General features: G+C 42.5%; 1 protein-coding gene across 1 annotated transcript in view; it reads right to left on the bottom strand.

Annotated features, from left to right (window-relative positions):
* LOC146831397 (E3 ubiquitin-protein ligase RNF138-like) overlaps positions 1–24,393 on the bottom strand; it is a 255,932-nt gene that overhangs the window by 185,736 nt on the left and 45,803 nt on the right. The window contains exon 3 of the mRNA XM_085604154.1: positions 11,765–11,930. Within this exon, the coding sequence (XP_085460280.1) occupies positions 11,765–11,930 (166 nt within the window). The remainder of the gene's footprint in view (positions 1–11,764; positions 11,931–24,393) is intronic.

Here is a 24,393-nt window from a genome sequence, read left to right on the forward strand (position 1 = left end):
GGAGAACTGATGTAGAATTAGGTGCTAAGATCCCACACCTTCCTATTTCATGTTTATCCTGTTTTCTTTTCTTTTCTTTTCTTTCCTTATCTTAATCAATTTCTGAAATAGTAATCAGAGAGCAATGAATTCAGTAGCGCTGTTGCCAGCTTGACAGTCAGAAGTAGTCTAAAGAAAAACTTTTTGGAGACAAATTGCGTATTCTCCTGTGGGTCATATACATGGAAAAACAATATAAAATAATACTATATAAATATATGTTTTTAATACTATTCCATTGATTTTCAGACAATCAGGCCCCCACCCTTGCCCGCGATATAAACACGTAGCAACAGGTCCTGAGGAAGGTGGCATTCAAAGAAAATTAGGCTACCGAAACGTGCGTCGACCAGCTTGAATGAAACACCCCAACGTTTAGCACAACATCAGAGGATCTAGCGGCTCGCCCTTGTAGGACGAGCAGCATATACGCTGTTCCTTTTCTCTTTGGGGTGTAGTATGAAAGGTGTTGTATGAAAGTGATATGCATGTAGTATATTTAGAGGTGTGACTGGTGTGGGGATATATTTTTTGAATCAATTTTATGACTTGTATGTTTTCGATATAAATCACATCTTCTCTCATTTTGTACTAAAAAAAGAGATAACTATTTTTGTATAGTACGTTTATTTACACAAAAAAGAGATGAATTTTTTATTGTATGAGGAAACAATGTGAAAAAGAAATCAAACAAAAAAATAACTATAAAATGAATAAAACATGAATAAATTAGATAAAAAAATACAAACATAGTTGTGGTATTTTTCTTCATGTGCACCCACAACAAGTAAATAATCTAGGTCTAGAGGGATACTGTTTATCATTGTTGGTTGTTCTTTGTTCCCCCTGTTCCCTGACCTCAAATTAATTCATTAGGGGGTTACCTTATTTTCACTGACGGGCTGAGATACCCCCTTCTCCTAAGAAACAGGACCTAAGAACACAATGAAATCTTGAACCACTTGTGGGCCATCACAAATGTTGGAATTGTTCTGGGTGCGGCTCAAAAATGGAAAGAAAATATTTCATACACAATAACATTAAATGGGCACGGAACCAGTTCTCTAATTGCAAAACTAAAAAACGTGGTATATGCCATCATTTGCCCATGCTCCAAAATTTACATTAGAAAAACAAACCAGGAAATAAGGCAACGGATTGTCCAACATCGATCTAGAATTAAAAACAAAGTAATGAATGCTCCAATGGTTAATCAATTCACTGAAAAGAACCACAGTGAGAAAGATTTAAAATGGACTGTTTTTTCTGTCATCAAACCGAGTCCCGGAGGAGGGGACACTGAGACACTTTTGTTGCAAAAAGAAGCTTATCTAATTGCTTGTTTCAAAAGCACCACTAATGTCCTCAATGAGATGACTGAAATATGTAGTACTTAGTGGTTTCCTCTACATGAATATTGAGTGAAACACATGCCCAAATGTTATGCGACTCAGATAACCAGAATGCAACACCACCGACTACGAGTACATGTACACTCGAAAACCGGAAGTGAAACTGATTGAGAACAAGACCCGTAAGACACCAGGACCAATGCCTGTAGAAGTAAGTCCACATTTCATCTGTCTCAAGCGCTGCTGATGACCGCTTAACTGTGCTCTCAACTCAAACAGAATGTTTCCAGAATCTATCATGAAGAGATTTATCACCGCGATCGAAGAGCATAATCATGCCGTCTGCCATTAGGCCTGACTGCTTACTGATTCGAAATGTAAATTGTGTTGCATCTTCATCTAAAAGAGGGGCTGCTTTGTGCTTTTCGAGTAGACCGTACACTTAATGGTGCAATCTCTGTGTTACAGACGAGGTCATTGGGAACTCGTTTGAATTTTCTGATTCTGTGCTTACACAAAAGAACACATATTATCAGGTATCAGAACCATAATTGTATATATATATATATAAGTAGTCATTTGGAGGGTCTAGAAATCGAAGTCCTGAATATTCCCCCATCTTTTTCGTTTTAGATTTTATCCAGTCTATGCCCTGAAGAGAATCCTTACAACTACACATGGGACTCGAAACGCATCGGCACCACATACAACAGGGATTATGTATTTAATTAAATTTGTCCTTGTTGTGAGGTCGGTGGATTGACTGCAGACATTGCTAAGTTAGCACAAGCTTGGCTGCCATGCTTCTGCTTTTGCGCACGTTACTACACATCTTTGTTTTCACTAAGCTCTGCTTGTGCCTGTTCACATGAGAACCATCTGCCTTTTGCGTTCCTTGCTGTTCTCTGTAGTTTTCATCTGTACATGATGTGCAAGGTCGAAAAACAATGTCCCTTGTTATTCTGCTCTGGTCAGTTCCCCGCACCTAGACATAACACGAAGCACAGCTGCACCTTTCCAGAGAGAAGAGCTGTCCTTGTCTGGAGATGTAAACCTTTGCATCTAAACTTGGAGTTATGGGGTCCCCCTGACAAAGCCCAGAGGACTTCTATTTTTATAATAAACTAGTTCCTAGCACGTGGAGGGTGGCATGGCACAGTAGGCCATTTTCCACTAGCTTTATAAAATGATATCCCCGTTCATATTCTATGGAATTGTAACAATGCTCACTATATTGTGTTTATGCATTCTGCTGTTAGTAATAGCAAGTGTACTGCATTTTAGAGCACTTTAATTAAAATAAACATTTTGATTATTACACGTGATAACCACACAAACCTGGTGATACGACTCGTGCCAGGCGCTGTGGGTTTTACTTACCTAACGTTTAATGATGCTGACACAATACCTATTGCTTTCAAATCACATTTGTACACTTCTGCCGAGTTGCGGTTTTCCACTGTTGAAAAAGTCTTAACAGCTGTACACATGGCGATCCTGCAGGAACGCACACTGGCACAGGGGAACGCTTTTTGGTGGTAACGCCATACCCTGCACTTGAGGCAGTGACAAAGGCAAGTGTACCAAACTCTAAGGCTTTGCATCCCCGTTGGATACAATGGGCTACTTCTTTGACGTCTCCAGATGTCACTTTTATCTTTGACTCCTCTCTTCAGACTCAGGAGTTCTTGCAGTGTGAATTTGTTCATCCTCCTCCTCTGTCTATGCGCCCGCTTGAGGAGTACAATTGTATTATTTACACCGATGGTTTGGCACAACCAGGCACCGGGTCTAAGCATGCTTATTCAGCAGCCTGTGCTATTGTGGCAGGTACCATGGTGAACAGTGAGTTCAAGTCCAGTGTTGTTCATACACAGACGTTAGGTGACTGTACCGCCCAATTTGACGAGCTGCGCGCGCTGGTGCTTGCTCTCGAGTTTGCTGATCCTAATGTGAGTACTCTTATTGTGGGTGATTCTTAATACTGTGTTCAGTCTTTAAATGACAACTTATTCTTTTGGTCTCAGAATGACTATTGTGATTCCAAAGGCAGCGCAATTAAGCATAAAATGCTTTGGGTTCGAGTTGCAGATCTTAAACAACGTCTGCCCCTCACACATGTTATACATACTCTTGGCCACCAGCGTGTGGGAGTGAACTCTGTTGGTTAACAGTTTGGCTGATGATGCAGCCAAATCAGCAGTAGCCACGTGTTTAGTTGCAGTGGGTACAAGATCCAAGACTAAGATAGATAATGAAATCTTGGCAGCTATTGCAGCTATTGCAGCTACTGAGCAGGGTGGTAATTACCCACAAGGGTTCTCTTCAAAGTACTCTTATTATTTAAGTCCCGACAAGGTTCTGTATGTAAGAATTAATGACGCTGGAGATTGGCTGATTCCCAACGCAGACCGCAGACTTTCTTTGATAACAGCCGCACACGAAGGCTTGGCTTCGGCCCATGCTGGCATGTCTGTGACAGTCTCTATCTTGCAGCAACGTTACTGGTGGCATCGTTTATATAAACAGACTCATAATTATGTACTGTCTTGTGACATTTGTCAGCAGATTAAACCATCTACGGTTCACGTCCACAGACGCAACTATGCATTTCTAATAAGCCTTTTGGCTGTGTATATCTTGATCACTGCGGTCCATTCTCTTCAGATACTACTTATAAATACATTTTAGTTGCAGTTGATTTGTGCACACGTTTCATTTGGGTTTGGCCACAACTCAGGGCTGACGCTCATCAGGGATTTGCGTGTCTTTGTGGGAATATTTGCCTGTGGCACCTTCCATTCTGTCCAAGGTCCAGCATTTGCCTCTAAGGCGTACAAGGATGCAATTAAGTCTTTGGGGGTGCTGGTTCCTTTTTTTCGTCTCCATAAAGGCCTGAGGGCAACTCAATTGTGGAGCGAATGAACCGTGACCTAAAGCAATCCTTGACAGCTAGAGTCTTAGATACTGGCAGGAACTGGCTGGCCCACTTGAATGGCGTGCAATGTGCACTTAATAATCTCCCGAGAAGATCTCTGGGTGGGCGGACCCCATACAAAATGCTCTTTGTGCCAGACCTTGATGGTCTAGACATGGCAGTGGCTGCCGCAACCTTTGACGTAGATAATCATTCTAGTATGTTACAGGACTTACTAGAGAACTGTGACAGTCTTGCAACTGAACATTTGCCCTCTGCCACTAATGCAGCACTACAGATTCCGGTAGCCGGCTGGCTACCCAAAGTTGGAGATCTGGTCCGAGAGATGGTGGAGATGGTGGAGAACAAAAAATAATTTGGTCCCTCTTATCGTGCACCGGTTCCAGTGCTTGGCGTGAAGGGTACTCGTACAGTCATTTTACCACCGCTTCCTGGTCGCAAAGACAACAGATACATCTCAGTGGACACCATTACCTGCATAAAGCTAATACATTTAGACATGTTTTTAATTACACACAGTGGGAACATTGCACAGCACCATTGGAAGGGAGCTCAAAGACTCTTAAAGAAATGTACTTATTTTACAGATTTTGATAGGTCTAAACCAGAATTCTATCATTTTAAATTAAATACTTCATCTACCCCCAAGGCAATGTTGACCCACACGAAACTATTGACTGTTGGTGGCTATGAACACTGGAAGGCCACCATTGATTTAAAATCTGTTTGGGTCTCTAAATCCTGGCAGGTTCGAGGCACTGAAGCTTTATTTCACGCATGCCTCATCCCAACACAGATTCTATTTTTAAATGATACAATTGACCAAACTACTTGTTTTGGTTTGGCAACAGCAAAACAAATGAAAGCCCCTGCAGTTCCGGCACTGGCTGCCTATTATAACTGGAGCTTGCATACAAATTATTCAATTGAGAACCTGCAAGCTTCAGTTCTAAATAACACATTTAATGTCTCTAGTCTAGATCCTGTGGGCTGGTTAGTTTGGCAGACGTCTTCTGATGCCTGCCAATTACGTTTCCATAACACAGTCCCTGGTTACATACAGGATAGACCTGACCCACGTTTTATCAACACATATTCGGTTACCACCTATTCCGTGGGTAAATTATGCCAACAGTGGTTGCAGCACTCAACACTATCGTCCGTTAAACAACATTTATTGTTGTTATTCAATAACATTAATTTGGCAAACTTTATCAAGGGCCCTCCTGGTCCTAGAACAAAACAATTTATTTACGTGGCTTACAATGACATAGGGAAGCTTTCTCAGATTGAAGCAGCTTCACGTTTAAGAGACATAGATCAGGCAAATCTAGAAAAGGTACTTGCTGTTGTTGACAATAGTATTAACACACTGTCTTCCCGCATTTACACTTTAGATAATATTGTGTCATCTGTTGTTGATATTGTACAGGATGATGTGTCTGTGTAATATCATGGTCAAAATCAATTGCGGTCTGTATTGCAGTTTGCATGGACTTTACAGACTCTGAAAATGGGGAAAGTACCATAGGATTATTTAAACGCATCTGCTTTGTTTTTACCATTTAATTTGACAGACAAACAGCATTTTATGTCCATGAAAGATGCAACATACATTCTTCTACATATAGAAAAGATAGACCCGTTATCGTTCTCCGTGGCTGAGACTGACTCTGCTGTCTGGCTCATACACGGTGTTATCACTTTACCATTCTCATTGTTTAAATTTAGCTCCTGCTTGCAGCATTACCCACTAGGCCAGTATGAACCCTTAGGTGGCACCTTTCTGCATGAAGTGTGGTCCTTGCCTTTCACGTACAGATGCCTGTGGAATGACAAAGAGGTATACCTTACAGGGGAGTCTTGTGATTCTACAGTAGTTTGTTCCCTTGTTTGCAAAACATACAATTACATGGGGTCTGCAGTGTTACCGCCCCGAACATTGCATGAGTTTTAAATGGTATTCCAGTCCCAGCTATAAAACCCACTTTCACCCTGCTTGCTAACGGTCCCTATCTTCTTTTAAATAACCAAGAATGTTGCGGGTTTCTGGCTGGCATACCGTACATTGTGACAGTTTCACAGTGCATAGTTTACTGTAAAAATGTGCTTTTTCTGCCCTCGCATGGGAAGCTCGATAACTCGCTTTGGCCTTCCATACCAACTTTGAAAGCAGACTTCAATAAGTTGAGCAGAATAAGAGCACTATTATTCCAACAGGAAGTCCCCCTTACTTCTGCGCGTGAGACCTTCGTGCTGCAGCTGGCTATCACCCATTCTGAGATTCAGGCCCTTCTGAATACTAACCTCCCACTGCATTTCGGTGAATTGATTCATCGCATTTTCAATGTGTCTGATACACATGGCCTGGCACATTTTTTTAAGGTTGTTACCTCTGGCCTTGTGACCTCCTTTCAGACTATATTTGATGTAATACCAGCATTTATTCATTCTATTTTTTCCAGCGTCTTTGGTGGGTTACCCTTATTACCTGCCATAGCTGCGGGACTCCTGCTATTGATTTGCCTGCTACACAATGGCTGCTCCTCTTGTGGTCCTGCACAGCCCAGGCCGGCTGCAAATGCTCCGTAACCGTGTGCTTGAATGCTTTGGTACACTGCCACTGGCAACACTCAGCATGGCTTATGGATTGTCTTTCCGCTTTGCGTACTACACTTGCGTGCAACCCGTCTTCTCATGTTTACGATGTTCCTTTTCATGGGCATTGGATATCTGCCTCTCCAATACGTCATGTTCAGGCCCGGATTACGACCTGTTAATGGGTCCCTTAGTGGCCCATGAAAAAGAATGTTCCGGAGTTGCACTAATGGCGCGTGCGGCTGCACTTGGAGTGTTGGCACAATGGGATGTCTGTACGGCTGCGCAGAATCTCCTACAACACAGCTACATCGAATATCATGCAAGTTGTTCTGCGATACTCGTGGACGCACCCTATTGTTAGGAACATGAATGCTCATTCAGCTTGCTGAATTGGATGGCATCACTTTTTGCTACCGATGACAATGATATCCTTTTGGAAGCTGTTGCGGTTTATTGCGCATACACTCTGATGGATTAATATGGCTGGTTCACCGTACACTTCTGTGCCAGATTTGTTTTTTTATTAGCAAAAAGCTTTTTACCTGGCACCTATTTATAATTTTTTTCTTTTTTCAAAATTCAGCAAATTATGGTGCATTCTCTGTGTTAACAGGTGAGGTCATTGGGAACTCATTTGAATTTTCTGATTCTGTGCTTACATGAAAGAACACATATTATCAGGTATCAGAAGCATAATTGTAAATATATAAATAGTCATTTGGAGGGTCTAGTAATTGAAGTTCTGAATGTTCCCCCATCTTTTTCGTTTTAGATTTTATCCAGTCTATGCCCTGAAGAGAATCCCTACAACTACCCAAGGGACTCAAAACGCTTCGGCACCACATAACACAGGTATTATGTATTTAATTAAATTCGTCCCATGTAGAAAACACCACAAATGTTTACTCCTACTATGTGTTTGAACTGTTCTTCCTGTGTTCTAGCAGCAACAGCATATTGTTAGATAATTTGTACAAAAACCAGTCTCCAGGTTGCTGCTCGTTTTGAATATAAGACACAGTAATGTTTGTTATATATGTCCTTTGTGTATAACCATGTTGTTTTTTTGTTGACATGTAATTTTCAATTTATATTGTTTGATGGGAATTATGAGGCTTTTCCTTTGGTCTGACTTAAAAAGTAAATGCACTGCATGTCTAAAAGATCCAAGTAAGAAGTAAATAAATACTCAAGACCATATGATTTAGTGAATGGTCTTTGTTTTTGTCTGTTAAACATTAAAGGCATTCGAGAGTGATTTTCTTGTTGAATCTTGTGAGGCCCTTTCTAGCCATTTTAGGCCTAACCCCTGTTGTAATCACAGTTTTATAACCCAGCATGATCTCCCTAATGGACATTTGAAACTCACAACCCAAACGGGGTTTTAATAGTGGACCACGCTTGCCCAGAATTCCTGAAGGGCAGAACAGCTGGCAAACATATGTATAATGCCTGCTGCATGACAGTCGCACTTCGGGCATCGAGTCTTATCCAAACCATAGTTCGCGGTCTATTTTGAAATCAGTCCAGGTGCATAATAAAGCATACAGATGGCCTTAAACTGCTGCAGCTTTAAATTTACAGAATGGATGGAGCGTTCAATAATCTCTAAAGCACTCTGGATCTCATCTGAGGAAATCTCCGAAGAAAGCATCCTACTCCATTTAGAAGCAAGAAATAAACTATCATTAGTGCCATGTATACAGAACCTCTGACAGAGTGCACTCATCGAGGCTTTTACTGATGCCCTGTATAGGCAAGACAAAATGTCTGATTCTTCAAGATCTATTGATCCTTTCACCCACGAAGAAAGCAATCTCGCAACTGTAAATATTTAAAATAAAAAACTAATGAGGAAGGTCATAAAAAGTCTGAAGGCAAGCAAATGAACAAAATCCATTAATTTCATACAGCTATCGAACGGTCTTCACACCTAACCTTGCCCCAAGCCTTGCCCATGGAGTTGTGGAATATCTAGGGAAATGCAGGGTTTTTCTAGAGTGGCGTATATGAATGCAAAGTACCTAAAGAGTACTTGGAGCAAATTTCCCTCCAGATATAAGCGATGTCCCCGTCAATTTTAAATCGGACCCGTTTTTATTAATTAGGATCCATGAGCCTATGATAGAGAAACCTGACATCAGACCCAAGAGCATGTTCATAACCCAGAATGGACGGTTCTGGTTCCCGCCCAGTAAGCAGATTTTGTATGCAGCAAAGGCTGCAAAAAATAAAGTTTAAAGACGGGGAGCTAAAACGCCCCCTGTTTGTATGGAAGTTTCAAAATGCAAAATGCCTGCCTGGTCCATACATAAAACTGCCCATGGAGGCTTAAACAAGCATTGGCATAGCCAATAGATCTCGCCTTTGGGACCTTATAAGTGATTAGCCATGCAACAGTTGCATAACTAAATACTTATAAGGTCCCAAAAGCGAGACCTATTGGCTATGCCAAGCGGCCATGAGGCCGCAAAAGTGATCGCGTCCGCGATCAAATATCAAAGCGGCCGTGCGGCCTCGAAAGTGAAAGTAATCGCGGTAAAAGCGGCGCACGCGCCCGCGCACATGCACTGTAGCTCTAGGTGGCCTGGTAGCACTTTTTGGAGCCTTCTCAATAAGTCTCGCCAGACCAGCGCATGCGCTGGGTCAGGCGAGACCTAAAAAAGAGTCCGGGACTCGGAATGGGATTGCTCTACATAGATACAAAAATGTGGGCAGAATGTTAATTTTAATAATATTGGAGCAGCCTATTATGCTAATAGGGAGCCAACTCCATGAGCGTAATTTAACAATTACTGAGTGCAATAAAGGTTTGTAGTTGAGTTTAAAGATACTGTCAAACCAACTACTCAGCCTAACTCCTAAATAATTTAGCAGTAGTTGCTACCCCAGGGATCAAATCCTCCAACTTAAAATTAAGCAGTACATGTGTTTTGGCTGGATTTAATTAATAACCGAAGAAAGCTCCAAACCTATTGGAATCGTCTATTACTTGACAGATACCAGCCAGTGGATCGGTCATAAAGATAGCGACGTCATCATCATAGGCTGAAAGTTTGAGCCCGCAGCCATTGGATATCATTGGCTGGATTCCATGATTCAATAGGAGGGACTTAGGGATGGCTCAATATACAAAGAAAATAAGAGGGGGGAGAGCAGGCACCCCTGTGGGGTGCCCCTAAAGATCTTCAATGGTGGGGAGCAGTTCCCGCCATAAACTAGCTTGGCCATAGGTTTCTTGTACAGGGATTGTACCCAACTGGAGAATCTTCCCCCGAAACCAAAGAACCCAATAGTTACCCAAAGACATTCCCATACAACCCGGTTAAAGCCTTCTCAGCATCTAATAGGATCGTACTGACCATTTTACCTGTTCTTTCAGCAACAACGATAACAGCAATTGCTGAGTTGGTCAGTTGATCAGGGAGATAGGCTGATAAGAGCCCCTGTCCTCTGATGACTTGACTTTCTTCAGAAAAACAGCAATGTTAGTAAGATTCCATGTGGCAGAGACTCCTCCCCCCTATTGATATGCACTGACTATAAACATCCTGATAAAAGCATGTAAACTGCTCTGCAATAGCCTGGGGGCTAGTGTGAAGAACTCCATCATTAACTTTAACGCTGTGATTAACACACCTTGATCTTTTATCAGAAATCTGATGAGCTAGTATTCGACCAACATTTTCACCATATTTGTACTAAAGTACTCTATTTTTGTGATAACTGGCGGCCATCTTTTCTCAAAATCCCCGACCTAAAAGACACCGGCTTTCAATTAACTCAAGGACTAGAGCTTGCTTCCAGGATCTCTAGCTAGAATTGCTTGGGCATGCCGAAGCTCCCAATGCATCTGATTTATGCCCTCCTTCATTACCTTGTTTTTATTAAGAATAAACTGCTGCATAAAACCATATACACACACTTTCACAGTATCCTACATAACCTGCGGTGGGTGGTGAGGGAACATGAAATGGCGACTTTCCCTTCTGCAAGTGGTTACCCAGAGTGTAAGCAATATTTGGTTATATAGTTTGAGGTAACCTTGGGACAGACTTCCATTTCGGCACCTTGGATTAACAGTGCCCAAGCCTAAAATCATATCAATCCTTGATCAAGGATAGTCCATCACACAATTAAAATCACCCATCAATATTAAATCCCCCAACCAATCTAGCAATTCTAAACAGAGCAGATCAAGCATCCCCAGATCATCAGAATTTGATGAGGGATGCATTACAGGAGCTCCTATCTGTTTGTTCTGAGATATAAGTCCGAATTTAAAGGTGGGTGGTAATGAAATATCCTCAGATTTTTGGGGAACGAGCTAAATCTATTTGAGAATTCACTTGTAAAATGTACTCCATCGTACGATCTCTATAGTGGAAGCATCTCAGCTGATTAATTCTCCTCAGGATACAGTGCTTCCACTAGAAATCATAGAATCTAATTGTCAATCAACGCTAAAATCAAGTGCACAGATTCAGTTTGAGTACCAATATCAATGAAATGTGTGTGACGCAATCAAAATTCAAGCATTCCGGTATACTATTTGGACATCTTAGAATATTAATATTAATATCTATTAGAATTTTTACAACACTATTAATATAAATTGTTCACTAATGAATAAATGAATTCAAATATATTAAGGATATCTATAATCATAGAAACGGATGTGTTAGAGAGATAATAGGTTGCATTGTGGACCTGTGTGTGCTTTCTGTTTTGCTTTAAAACATGATAACAAAACAGTATAGACCTACATTTAACATTTAGGATCTAAAAAAAATCGGAATTTAGGTTTAGGAAATTCAGCTAAAAGATACCTAACCTGTCTTTCACAGCTTTTACAGTTGCCAGTTATCTTCCTCATTTTTTCTTCAATATCTGAGGCTCTTTTGGGGAGGGATCTCTCTTTTCTGCTGACAGGTCCACGACAAAGTGGGCAGTAGACACCACCTGATTTCATAGCATTCAGGAAACATCTCCTGCAAAACCTAAATCAAACCATAAAGATGTAACAACCGTAGGTACTGCAGTGGTTCCAAAACTTACTATATATGGCCTTCTTCTTCCTAATCTAAAACGATGTAATTACAGAATTATAGCTGTCGCTAGATGTACACTTTTATCAATGTCCCACCATTCATATGCTGAGCTGCAAGTAGTGCAGGGGGTAACATTTGTGTCTTTCCTGCAGCATACATGAGTCAGAAGATATATCATTTAAATGACTGTACAGGATTGTTTTCACTGTACTTATTTCACCCACATATTCTGTCCTTACTACCCGGGAAGAGAGTGAAGACCTGGAGCAGTGGAGAGAGGAGGAGCATCAAACATAGATCAGGGAAGGTGGAAGGTTGGCGTCAGAGTGTGGTCATGGATGTTGGCAGATGAAGCGTAGGGCTGTGGGAGGAATGCTGTTGTCCAAGCAATGATGTAGGTCTGTGGTGGGATATGGCAAATCTTTCCCAAGAACCCTCGGGGGAAATGTGAGCGGGTTGAGCGGGAGCTAGTCACAGTTGCTTTTAAGTAGGCACCCTATTGTTACCTTCTGCTCTGAGCTTCTCACTTGTATGTATTTGTATTCATGTATGTTTACTAATTTAGCATAAACCTAAATGTAAGCACCAGAGCGCTGTACCAGATAAGAAGTGGGATGTAAGAGCTTCTACGATACATGTTACTTGCAGATAACAGGCAGGTTCCTTCGTGGTAGAAGTTATCTAAGTGTATTTTGTAACGATACACAATCTTATAGTATAGCAACGTAAGGTACAATCATGATAAAAATTAATTATTCATATGGCATATGAAATAAATTAATCTGATGTTTTCCAATTAGTAAAAAATTATCAGAAAACCAAATAACAAATCAGATATACTAGCAATTCACAAAGAGCAATGATGGCACATAATAGAATATGTGACATAGTTTGTATATCGAGGTTGCACAAGCAATCAGTCTACATACTTTTCAGTCTACATACTTTTATAATCACTTCAGGGGACCTACCACATCCAATAATAAAACCGAATGCTTATCATGGTGCAGCCTTCCTGAAGGAAGGGTGCATGAAATAGGGAAGGCATCAAGGTTTTCATGCTCACTGTATGAGACCAATAGTGCATAATCCTGCTTTTCTGTTACTTTTATCATATAAATGCATCCATCATTGTGAAATTCAATAGTTGCAATAGAGTACAACTATCTCACTTCTAGAGGATGCAGACTTCAGCCCTCTTTCTATTTGCAACAGGGACAAATTATCTAGAGCAGTTGTGAAAGATGATATAACCACATTACGGCAGATATCATGAATTGACATTGTCATATGTCCAGTGCAAGCCCATTGTTGTTTTCCCTATGTTAGCATGAGCATGTTGCAGGCTGTCCTCTGCTTTGCGCATGTTACTATAAAAATGTGTTTTGCTTTGTGCCACACTGTACTTTCACACAGAACCTGCTGTTTTTTTCACATTCTGTTCTTTCCTGGGATTTGGTCTGCACACCCTAGAAAAGGTCAAACAACGTCCCTTGTTATTTTGTTCTGGTCAAGCCCTAGCATCTAGACAAAACACTCAAATGCAGCTGTTGTTTGGGAACACATACTTTTGTCATATAGGTATGTACGAATAGGTAACAACACACTTGAAGAGGGATCTTTCCAGGGAAGAGATCGTGAGAGCACCTGAGATGTAGAACTTTCATCTGTGCATGCTCAGGTATGGGGTCTGCTGCTAAAACCCAGAGATCTTCTGAAATATAATCATTTGTTCTTCTGTAGAAGGGGAGGGAGGTTAGGTTATTCTATCTTATACAATGACAGCTCCTTTCATGATTTATGGACTACTTATTATGCTGGCCGTATTTGTGTTAGGAATTATCATACTTATTGTGGCACGTATACTGCATACTAGAGCACAATAGTTCAAATAAACAATTTAAACTTTTCTTGTGTGTCTGTCAGAACGTATTGTAAACTAGTACGAGTGTGAGGGCGAAAGGGTGTGTCTGCAACTGCGATTTCTGAGAGGGTCGGTAGTGTTGTGTTCTGGAGTTTCGAATCACTTGTGCCTGTGAGTGAGTAGGAGGGCAAGCGAGATGCTATAGCTAGTCGGTTCCGGGCTTATGTGTTCTAAGGTGGTGGGATGACCCTGTGACTTCGCAGAATCCCTGCAACAACCCCACAGCTAGATAAAAAACTGAATGAAAAATAGATTGTCTTAAACAGAGTAAAGAGCCTCAGCCATCCTATTTAAAAGCATTTGTCATCACCACCTCCTGCTAGCAGTGCCAGAGCAGAGTTTGTTTAAGAGGTTGCCTTAATTACAAGCCCACTTCACACACGTGGTCATGTGAACGATGCGAGATGGACTTCTTTGTATTCTTCAGCTTCACAATCTTTCTCCATTTCTCTTTGTACCTGTCTGTAAAAGTCTCATTGTCTCTGCCCTTTTCTCCTTTCACTTTTTATTCTGTGTGTATCTCAGTGTGTCCTTTCATCTCAGTCTCTCTTTCTCCCCCTCGCTTCCATTCTTTTTTCATCTCTGTTTATCTTTATTCCTCCTAGCTTTCCCTTTCTTTCCTCTTTCACTCCTTTGGTAGGTAAAACACATTGTGATTTACAAAGCCAAAACCTCTAACTCTCCCAAATGCGAGGCCAATTTGCATTGCAAATGCTTGCTTTGTTATTGGCACTCCACCACCACTCGAGTGTGACTTCTGGTCAACAATTCAGCATGGAGTACAGAATGGCCTCTGCAGTGGAAAGGAAACAACGGAGATCTACTGGGTAAATAATGGCGCATTGAACCCGGGTAATTGGGCTGTGCTTGCGTACTCCAAAACATGCAGATCCTGGCTTTACCAAAACGGAACATTGGTTCATGCAGAACGGCCTCTGGATTGGTATAATCAAGAAACAGATGGTGAGGTCTTTGAAGTCCCTGAGGCCTCGGGGAGAACAGGGGACAAGCCAGCAAACCCTTGGAGTCACTCTGGGCTTAGTCCTTGGTTCCTGAGCAGGGCAAACGTCAGCAGGCAGCAGGGCAGCTCAGCAAAGCAGGGAAACAGTTCCTCGGAACAGTCAGGCACAACAGAGCGGCAATCCTTCAGCACAGCTGCCTTTACCCCAGCAGAATTCTTTTCCAGGCCGAGTAGTGTACTGATTTGCTAGGGTTCAATCTTCATTTAAATAGGGAAGGACTTGAGTGAATTATAGGAGCTTTTGGCCATGAACAAGGGCCAATCTCGGATGACTGAAGAACAGAATACCCTGGCATAGTTTGTTGTTAAGCTAGTAGGAACTGCTGAAAATGTAGGCAGGCTGGCATGTGAAAAGGTCATCACTAATCACTAGCCAACATGCAACATAAAATTAGCATCTCACCAATAACCCCACAGAGCATAACTAGACTGGTGAAGAAATATAAGAAGAAATAGAGCGCAATGTGACTTGCCCTCTATTTATACACAGGGGCTCCAAGTGCACTCCAAAAAGTCAGCCGGCCATTTTCTATTCTGTTAGCCACAGGGACAGAAAAATCTAAGGGAGATCCTACCTCCCTCCAGTGTGCAAGAACCAGCTACCCAGTTGGGAGCAGCTGCACTCAGTGGTGGCTGGTGACATTTGAAAGTCGTGAGGCGTAAACTTTGTGGGAGAGCACCGTGGCAAGCGCGCCCGAACACTTAAAAAGGGGTTCAGGGGGGTTCTCCCCCCGAGAAAATTTTGAAAAAAGAGTGGGTAAATGGTGCATTTTCAAGCAAATTTGAGAAGCAAGAAGGTTAATAAAGCAATTGTGAAAGTGCAGTTATTACATTAATAAAGGATGTCATATAACATCAACATGGTAGCTGTTTATTCAGTATAACCCCAGAGCTTCAAATTCATTTTATGGGTCTTGTTTGAAGCGACTTGCACTATAAGCCGGAAAAATAAATTAGTGTCTTCATTATTTCAACTCCCACCTCTAAGCGCTAGCACAAGTTTAAGAGTATAACAAACTGTGGAAATTTAATTCAATCCACTCAACATTCCCATTTGAAATGCTTCCACTTAAAGTCAAATAAATGGTGGCCAAAGTGTTTGTATATTGGCAAAAATCATAATGCTGAAAATAAGTGTGCAATACAATATGTGTAGACACATTTGTGTGTTTTGCACTTTTTTTTAAGAATCAGGGTATATATATCATTAATCTTTTATTACACAATTCCAATGACTATTCCGTACAGAAGTTTTAAAGTAATTTCACAGCTGAGCGCAACTCTAAACAGAGCTATCTTCATGTAATGAAGCAGCACACAATTGCTCCTTAACAAGGCTGCTGTTACACTGCACCAGTCTGCGTTGACGTTCTCGCTCTAAACACTACTAACGCGCTTTGAAGTGCAGAGTGAATCACTCTGCACTTCGAAGAGTGTTAGTGTTTATAGAATGGGAAGGAACGCGTCACTCCTCCTCAGCAAATGTCCGTCCTGGGGGCGCCTGCGGCCTGCTTTGATTTCATCCCTGGCCTGCCCTCACACTCAGATCGATGAGATCTTATTTTGTGCTTTGCTCAACGGGCCCACGGCCGGAGGCGGCGTATGGAAAACTTAAGTTGAAGTCGAAATTAATTAATAATTAATCAATGTCAACCAGTAGGGAAGCCTTAGCCCAGGCGAGATTAACGATTAAGACAACTCACTCAGATGCATGCAATAGATGGATGCATCTTATGGGCCTCCAGCAGCAAACAAACCACCAGACCTGCTCAGCAGCAAACAAACAAATTCTGATGATTCCCGCTATGTCCGCCGGTGCCAAGATAATTATTTTCTTCCAATCGGCGATGGATTACCTAATCAACAACAACCTGCCTGCCAGGCAGTGCACTGTGAGAGCTTCTGGCCATTATTACAGCCGATATAGAAAGGACGTTCTCCACCGAGAAAAATTGAACCCTCCTGGCACTCCGCTGATGTTTTAATAATGATAAATCCTTCACTCAGAAGTTTGATCAATTCGTTTCTTTATCTTGCCACCTGGCACCCAAAATATTAAATATTGAAGCAACCTTTGTATAATCAGTTTACACTCGGGCGTGCAATTGCAATTCTAATTTTGTGTAACATTAACCCCTTCGGTGCTCATGACGGAACGGTTCCGTCATGAGCCACGGTTGAGCTGTGCTCATGACGGAACCGTTCCGTCATGACCACGCCCGCGCAAGATTCCGTCAGCACAGCGGCGGAATCTGCGCAGCATGGAAGGGGTTAATACAGCCGGCCATGACTGTGGCACTGTGCTGCGTAACAGAGACTGCTGCCGACTTTCAGTTTCACTTTTCTCAGGCTCGCTCAGCCCCGTCGATGAATTATCTAACTATGCAGTACGCTGTGCGCTGCTGCGCTGTGCGCTGCCTGCAGCAGGCCGGCCAGTGTAGTATTTGGGCCTCAGGCCTGCATACTGATAAATGAGGGACACGCAGACACAAGTGGTATAGGTACTTAACTGGCCCAGAGCACGTGCGCTCAGCCCCTTTTATTGTCAGGGTCACCTGACTGGTGACGCCTGTGGTGGGTGGGTGTATTGTGTATGTACATCTTCGGGGAAACACTAGAATATACCCAGCCGGATACTACAGCCAGGAGGCCAGGGCCTACCAGTAACATGACGCAGTTCTGCCCTGGCATTATTACATTTATATGCATTATGCATAATAAATACGCAGCGCTGTACAGGCTCGTGTAGACTGACTCTCGTTCTCGTACTCACTCACACTACAGCGGAGAGTGTGTCACAGTACCGGTGGTGATATCTGTCCGTGTTGGACTGCGCTCAGCCTCAGGTCAGGTCACGTTCAATGCGATGAAAAAGTAAGTAGTAGACAGAGCCAGAGGCCTCCCAGCCAGGGCAATGAGGTACTCGAGTGCTAGTCCTGGCTGACTCTCTCTCACTAGCTCTCAGACGCTCACACACAGACTGTGTGTGGAAATGGGATGGCATGTGATGTACGCACACACGGAGGGGAGGGGAAGCAGAGAGAGCAGGGCTGATGACCATGACCAATCACTGCACGGCCTTACAAAAAAGCCATGCAGTGTTTGGTCAATATGCCCCCATGCTGCTGAACATGACCCGACTGCCTAGTGAATAAGCAGCGAATCCAGGCTAACCCGACGTGTGTATTTTTGCTGCACTCACTGGCTCAGGGAATGCCGGTATGCTGCAATCCAAGTTGCCCCCCCTCTGAGTGACGTGATGTCACGGTAATGGCATGGCCGCGGCTGACAGGCAGCTGAGCTGACTGCTGCCGTGCGGCCCGCGGGCTGAAATTTACTAAGAAGTTAGTGCTGCTGCTGGTGGACCCCTGGGGGCAAAATAATCAGTGGGGCGACGCCTCAACGTCCATACAAAGGAACCGCCACTGGCTGCACTGGATCTGTGGAAGCCCTGGCTGGATTTGAACTTGGTCCCTAGAGACCAGGAGGAAGTTTCCCGTACCTGCAGAATAGTTAGGTTAGTAATTTTGTCGACCTCCGAAGGGCTGGGAGAAGGTGTCAAGGCTCCCTGAAAATGTATCTTCATCCAATATTTGCCTCTAATCCTTGTAGCACCATGTCAGTTGCAGTGATGCTACTGCAGGCCTTTCAAAAGCAAGTATCTGATCTTGTGGAGCTGTACATTATCCTAGGTTCCCCTGCTGAAAATTTCTGAGAACATAACCATTGACTATCTCCAAAGTGACAAATTGACCTCAGTAGCTACAGAGGCCTGCTTTGTCTCTGAGCTTTTGATGCCAAAACTGAAAGCTTGTGTGGATTTACCATACTTTGAAGGATGATCGCTAGCTGCAACATCTTGCTTTGACTTGCTGGAAATGCTTAACTTCTCAAAAAAGATTTAGAGGCTAATTGGAAGTGTGGTAGGTGCCCCACGAAGCTCCCAAAACATAAGGAGCCTTCTCCCACCCAGGTGAGGACCGGCCACCATATCAAGAGATATTACATGTGCGACAAAAGGGCTCTCAAGACACAGTTGGAGCGCCTTCGTCAAGACTGCAATGCCAGTTGGCAGCCACATCTTGGTGTCAGTCTGCATCTTTTTGTATTTCTAATAAAAGAGGAGTTATTTCAGATATAGTAAAATGCATAGATGATTGACTAGAGAGCAGATCAGATGGACAGCTGGAGGCATTTAAATCTGGCATTCTCATTCTCGGAAGACTAATCATACCTACTATCAGATCCATTCTGAAATGGGTCGGCAAGTTTCTTTCATACGAGCACAATACCAAAACCAGATAGGGTTCCAGGCCAGAGCAGGACTTTGACAAAATATGTCCTCGATAGATGTCCCCAAGTCTATATTTTCTCTATCCATTGTTGTATAGCCTCCATACATTTTGACTACTTGATATTTCTCTAAGTGAAGTATTATTCAGAATAAAAGTACTGCCTATTCGGCTAGCAGACTTGTCAAGATAGCTCAGCCATGAGACAAGACACAGTAAATGCACCTCAGCATATCCCAAACAATCTCTCTCTGGTCATAGTAGCCACTACACTTGCCATTCTGTGTTCCAGAGTGCAAATGGTGTCCTTTTATTATTATATTCTGGGTACCACAACCCAGACTCCAGATGGCAAGAAAAACTAGAGGGACCAGAGAGGAGATCAAATATCCTCTTTTATTACCCATCACCTGTAGACGGTGACCATGAATGCCTGTGTCGGATGAAGCCTAGACTAGCCCTTTAGTCTAACATACATTAACCACCAATGACACATGGATGTTGCCATTTCTATTTCCATAGCTAACAATCCCGCAATTCACTCTATGTAGCTTAGAGAAAAGGATGTTGACAACGGGGGCCATTTTAACTAACGATTAAAGATAATTCCACATATGGAAATAAACTTACCCTTGCTAATTGCTGATCACCAAGTCCAATATGTCTTATTTTACTAAGGGGTTTACCAATCACTATCATCTTTGACTTGTTCACACTGGTCCTTGCATCAAGGTAACTCAAGAAATCATCACAAATTGCAACAAGATGAAAATTGCATTGTCTGCATAGGCAAGCAGAAGTAGGCATCTAGAACCAACTTTAACCCATGACTCTTCTGGGCTGAAAGGACATAAAAATTGCGGGATCGGTGATAATTCCAACCCGGACCAAGCGGGTCTATGGTATTCAGGACGCCAGTCCTGGCGTTAGATGAACGAGAGAAACGAAGGGAAGACGGATAAGTATTTCCCTCATGGGTTGTAGTTAGTGGAGAGACGGGCGGGTGCAGCTGTCTTCAAAGCTTCCTTGGTGTCTGGGAAAAGGCCCGGTGAGTGCCGTCTCGCTATTCCGGAAAAGGTTCTTTCCATATCCGGAATAGCGAGACGGCATCCACCGGGCCTTTTCCCAGACACCAAGGAAGCTTTGAAGACGGCTGCACCCGCCCGTCTCTCCACTAACTACAACCCAAGAGGGAAATACTTATCCGTCTTCCCTACGTTTCTCTCGTTCATCTAACGCCACAACTGGCGTCCTGAAAACCATAGACCCGCTTGGACCGGGTTGGAATTATCACCGGTCCCACGATCCCGCAATTTTGATGCCCTTTCAGCCCTGAAGAGTCACGGGTTATTACCCATAGTGACAAAACACGTATCGGCTGGTTTTTCCTTTGATGTTATACTGTCCTTTGATGTTATACTTGAAGAAGACCGACAATATAATTAAAAAAACTTTATCCATTTGGTGTCGACCCTATCGTTACTCTTGTTTGAATATACTAATGTCATTAACATAGAATTTTGAAATACTATTTCATACGTGTGCACAGGACTTGGTTTGAACTTTACTAAGTGGGCCCGTGCCCACTTGTTTTCAGGGTTTGTTTGGGTTTCCCCTGACCTAGTAGCACCGTGCTGACTATACACGTTCTCTTACTTACCGCTACCTGTTTAAGAGCGCCATTCTTCCTGTACACTTAAAACCCCTCGCAGAACCTACATCTAGAACCAACTTTAGAAGGGTGCGCCTCTGCACCCAATGGCACAGCTTCCTGCCCATTGATGGATAAGGTGAATCGGAACAATACTAACACACTCCTTGATGTACACAAGGTATTTTATTACCTCCTCACAAATTAATAATCCGAAATATCACTGTTGCAAAGCAGCACTATGCCCAAAATCCCCAAATTACTCAAGGAACCATTAATTTGCCACTTGCTCAAAAAAATCGTGTTTTTAGCAATTACACATTCCTGCCGCTTTTATTTTACTAGCTTTGTGAAGCAGATACAAAAAAACTGAAGAAACAAATGTCCTACAAATGCTAGAATTCAGACCTGCATGAGACAGCAGATGTACATCCAGGGTTAAACTGGCATGTAGGGCAATCTGGCAGTGCCAGAAAGACTGGTCTGATAGGTTAATGTGTGTGCCAGTTTTGTGGCTTTCAGTAGGTCTATTTTATGGTCTGGTGGACTAGTTTTTCGGTTGACTTCCCTGGTGTTACTACTCACATTGCCTGCAGCAAGCACAAATGCGTGCAGTTTTCCATATTTTGCAAAAAAAACATACAGCGAGTTACAAGTTCAAAACTGCCCTAATTTACAAATGTGGGTCACTTTTTTAGCTGTTTGATTCGCTAATGGGAGTCACTTTATTTTGGTGCCAGGACCTATTTTCTGTCTCTGCCGACTCTGTCTACATCCAAGCCTTCGCATTCAATATGTGATTGCATTGTGATCCCTGCCAAAGGAACAGTGGTCACAATGCTACAAAGAGTGAATGCAGTAGCCTTTGGCAGGCACTAACCATTCTATGCTTTGTGACTTCAAAAACGTCGCAGAGCATTTGTGTGCTGCCATGTGAATCACGAGGGCGAGGAGCAGCCCTCAGCCCCCCCATTCCCTTTCAAATTGCAATGGCTTACAGTGAATACATAGAGATCTGTGAAGCCTGTTACAAAGTGCAGTGGGCTTCTATGCATGGCAAATTGTGGCTGCATGTGCAATATTAGTTGTATCAGGCAAGCAAATTAAAAAAAGAGGCCAACAATGTATTAATGGGATGATATGCAAAAACAGGCTGATTCAGTGACATATTTTTGCATGGCACTGCAACTAGTCTTCTTATCACACCCCTGCTTTGCGAGCTATATTCAGCAGCGGGTCCTCTGCTATGGCGGAGGAGTGTTGCCCCCCCCTCCCACCAGCCTAAAAATGTGAAAAATAAACTGATAATTTAACGTGTTTATTATTATTTTAGTTTACCTTCTTGGTCTGAGTCTTTGAGGGCTGGGCCATTGGGGTAACAGTGACAGAGGGTGAGTGGTGGGCACTATTCTCAGTGTGCATGTCAGTTTGGCCAGCTGTCTTAGGGCGGCTAAACCGACATGCTAATTAAGCTGTCTCCAACCCGAGCTGCGTTGCCAGGTTAAAGACAGCAGGCACAGTCCCAGTCTCCCTGATTTCACTAATCGAGGGCGCTCAGGCCAAGCCTAACACTGCTGCCATGCTGACAGTAGCATCAGAGCAGCATTACGATTGGCAGCAGGGGAGTCCCCCTCCCCATTCCCCTCCCGTCCCCGCTTACTCATTTTCCAGACAGGTGATGTCGATCCACTATCTAAGGTGCAGAAAACGTTTTGAGATGGTTTCTTTTGAAATGTCATTTTCTGACTGCAATGCAGAATCATCCTTTGTGAAAGGTGATGGCTTTAATTTTTTCTGTTTGAATCTGTGTTATTATTTTTTTTAAAGCATAAACATGGTCAAGTGATCGATATGTCAGGACCAGTTCCATTGCCAAGTGTACATCACCATCACGTGCAAAACGTATGGATGCAGCATAAGAGCAGAGCCTGTCGCACATAAAAGTGTCACATGCACTGATGATCAGACATAGGGTCGCATTAAAAAGGCTGAAGGCATGGACTTCTCAATCCACGGGCGTCAGTACTGAGCGCTTGTGGGTTTCCTACTGCAGGGCCTGCAATATACGACTGACAAAAGCGTAAATACTTGACAAAATCATCAACAAAAAGAAACAGCAAGGAGAAAAAAAAGGGGGGTGAGAACAAAGGGACAACTTGGTCCAACATGGGTTTTCCCAGCCCCCATCTCCAAAATCCGTCAAATGGATCAGCAGTGTACACATTTCCAATCAGTGAACCCATCAGATCCTAATTTGGATGGGGGGGGGGGCGGGCATTGTGAAATCGTCTTGCGTGATTTTTGCAAAGTGTTAGGCTAGGACTCTACATCCACATCTGCTTCTCCTGCTCTTGCTATGGCATCCCAAAGGTCATTCTGGCGAACACTCCCGCTGTCTGACATGGGTCGCATAGCTCTACTCAATATGACGGTCCTACATCGACTGCTCTATTTTTTCACAAATCCGCCCCTGTATGTCGCACCTCCCTTCGTCCGCTCTCTTGAGGGAACCATAAGAGAGTTCATCTGGAACAAGTCTTGTTGTAGGGTGAAACTATCAAAACTGTATTTGCCTACAGATCTAGGGTGTGTGCTGTACCAAACATGGAACAGTACTATTTTGCCTCTTAGCTCTGATGTGTGGCTAAGTGGAAAGCGGGTTACAGCTCCCAGACACTGCCACATTGTCGCCGGCCCAGACTCTCTTGGCGATACTCTGACTTTTGCACCCTTGCACTCAAGAAAAACCACTGGAGCTACTGCTACTCTAGGTCGCATATAGGTGCCATCGTCAAAGCCTCTACCTCACATGATCCACAATCCCATATGCACCAGCGCTACCCTTGCTCGGCACACCTAGGAGTTGTAACACCAACTGTGAAAGAGAACTCTGGAAGAGAAATATATGTCATGTTTATAATAGATAACAAATAATGACTATTAAGGATCTCTGGCAGAATAGCGATTCCAACAATACAGAGTGACATAAATATTGAGTCAAAAATATTGATTACAAAAATATCATTTCCCTATACTTATAATGGTAAGTACACAAATGTTGAAAAAAATATCGTTTTACATTAATATAGTTTTAAAAACATATGAAATATCATTTTTAATATATATAGTTTCAAATAGTAAATTAAAAAATATTTTCACATATACCAGTAATATATATTAAATTCATGTAACATTTCATGCTAAATATAAATATATACTTATATTAACAGGCAAACATAAATATATATGTGTGTGTGTGTGTTTATTTTATATGTACATATATCAAATATAACACTATTATTAAAAAATATATTTTATATTATATTCATTATTTTACTGACTACTATAAAAGCATATACATATATAAAAGGCCAACAGAAAAAGGTGTAACACAATCAGAAGGGCAAGGCGCAGAAAGCGGTAATGCAAAACCAAAGAAAAAGAATCAATGGCGCATGAAATAACTTCAGAAGACAAAACTATAATTAATCTTTCCTCTATTTCACTAACAAAGGCTGAATAAC

The sequence above is a fragment of the Triturus cristatus genome, chromosome 5_1 (assembly GCF_964204655.1).
Source record: "Triturus cristatus chromosome 5_1, aTriCri1.1, whole genome shotgun sequence".
Classification (NCBI taxonomy): domain Eukaryota; kingdom Metazoa; phylum Chordata; class Amphibia; order Caudata; family Salamandridae; genus Triturus; species Triturus cristatus.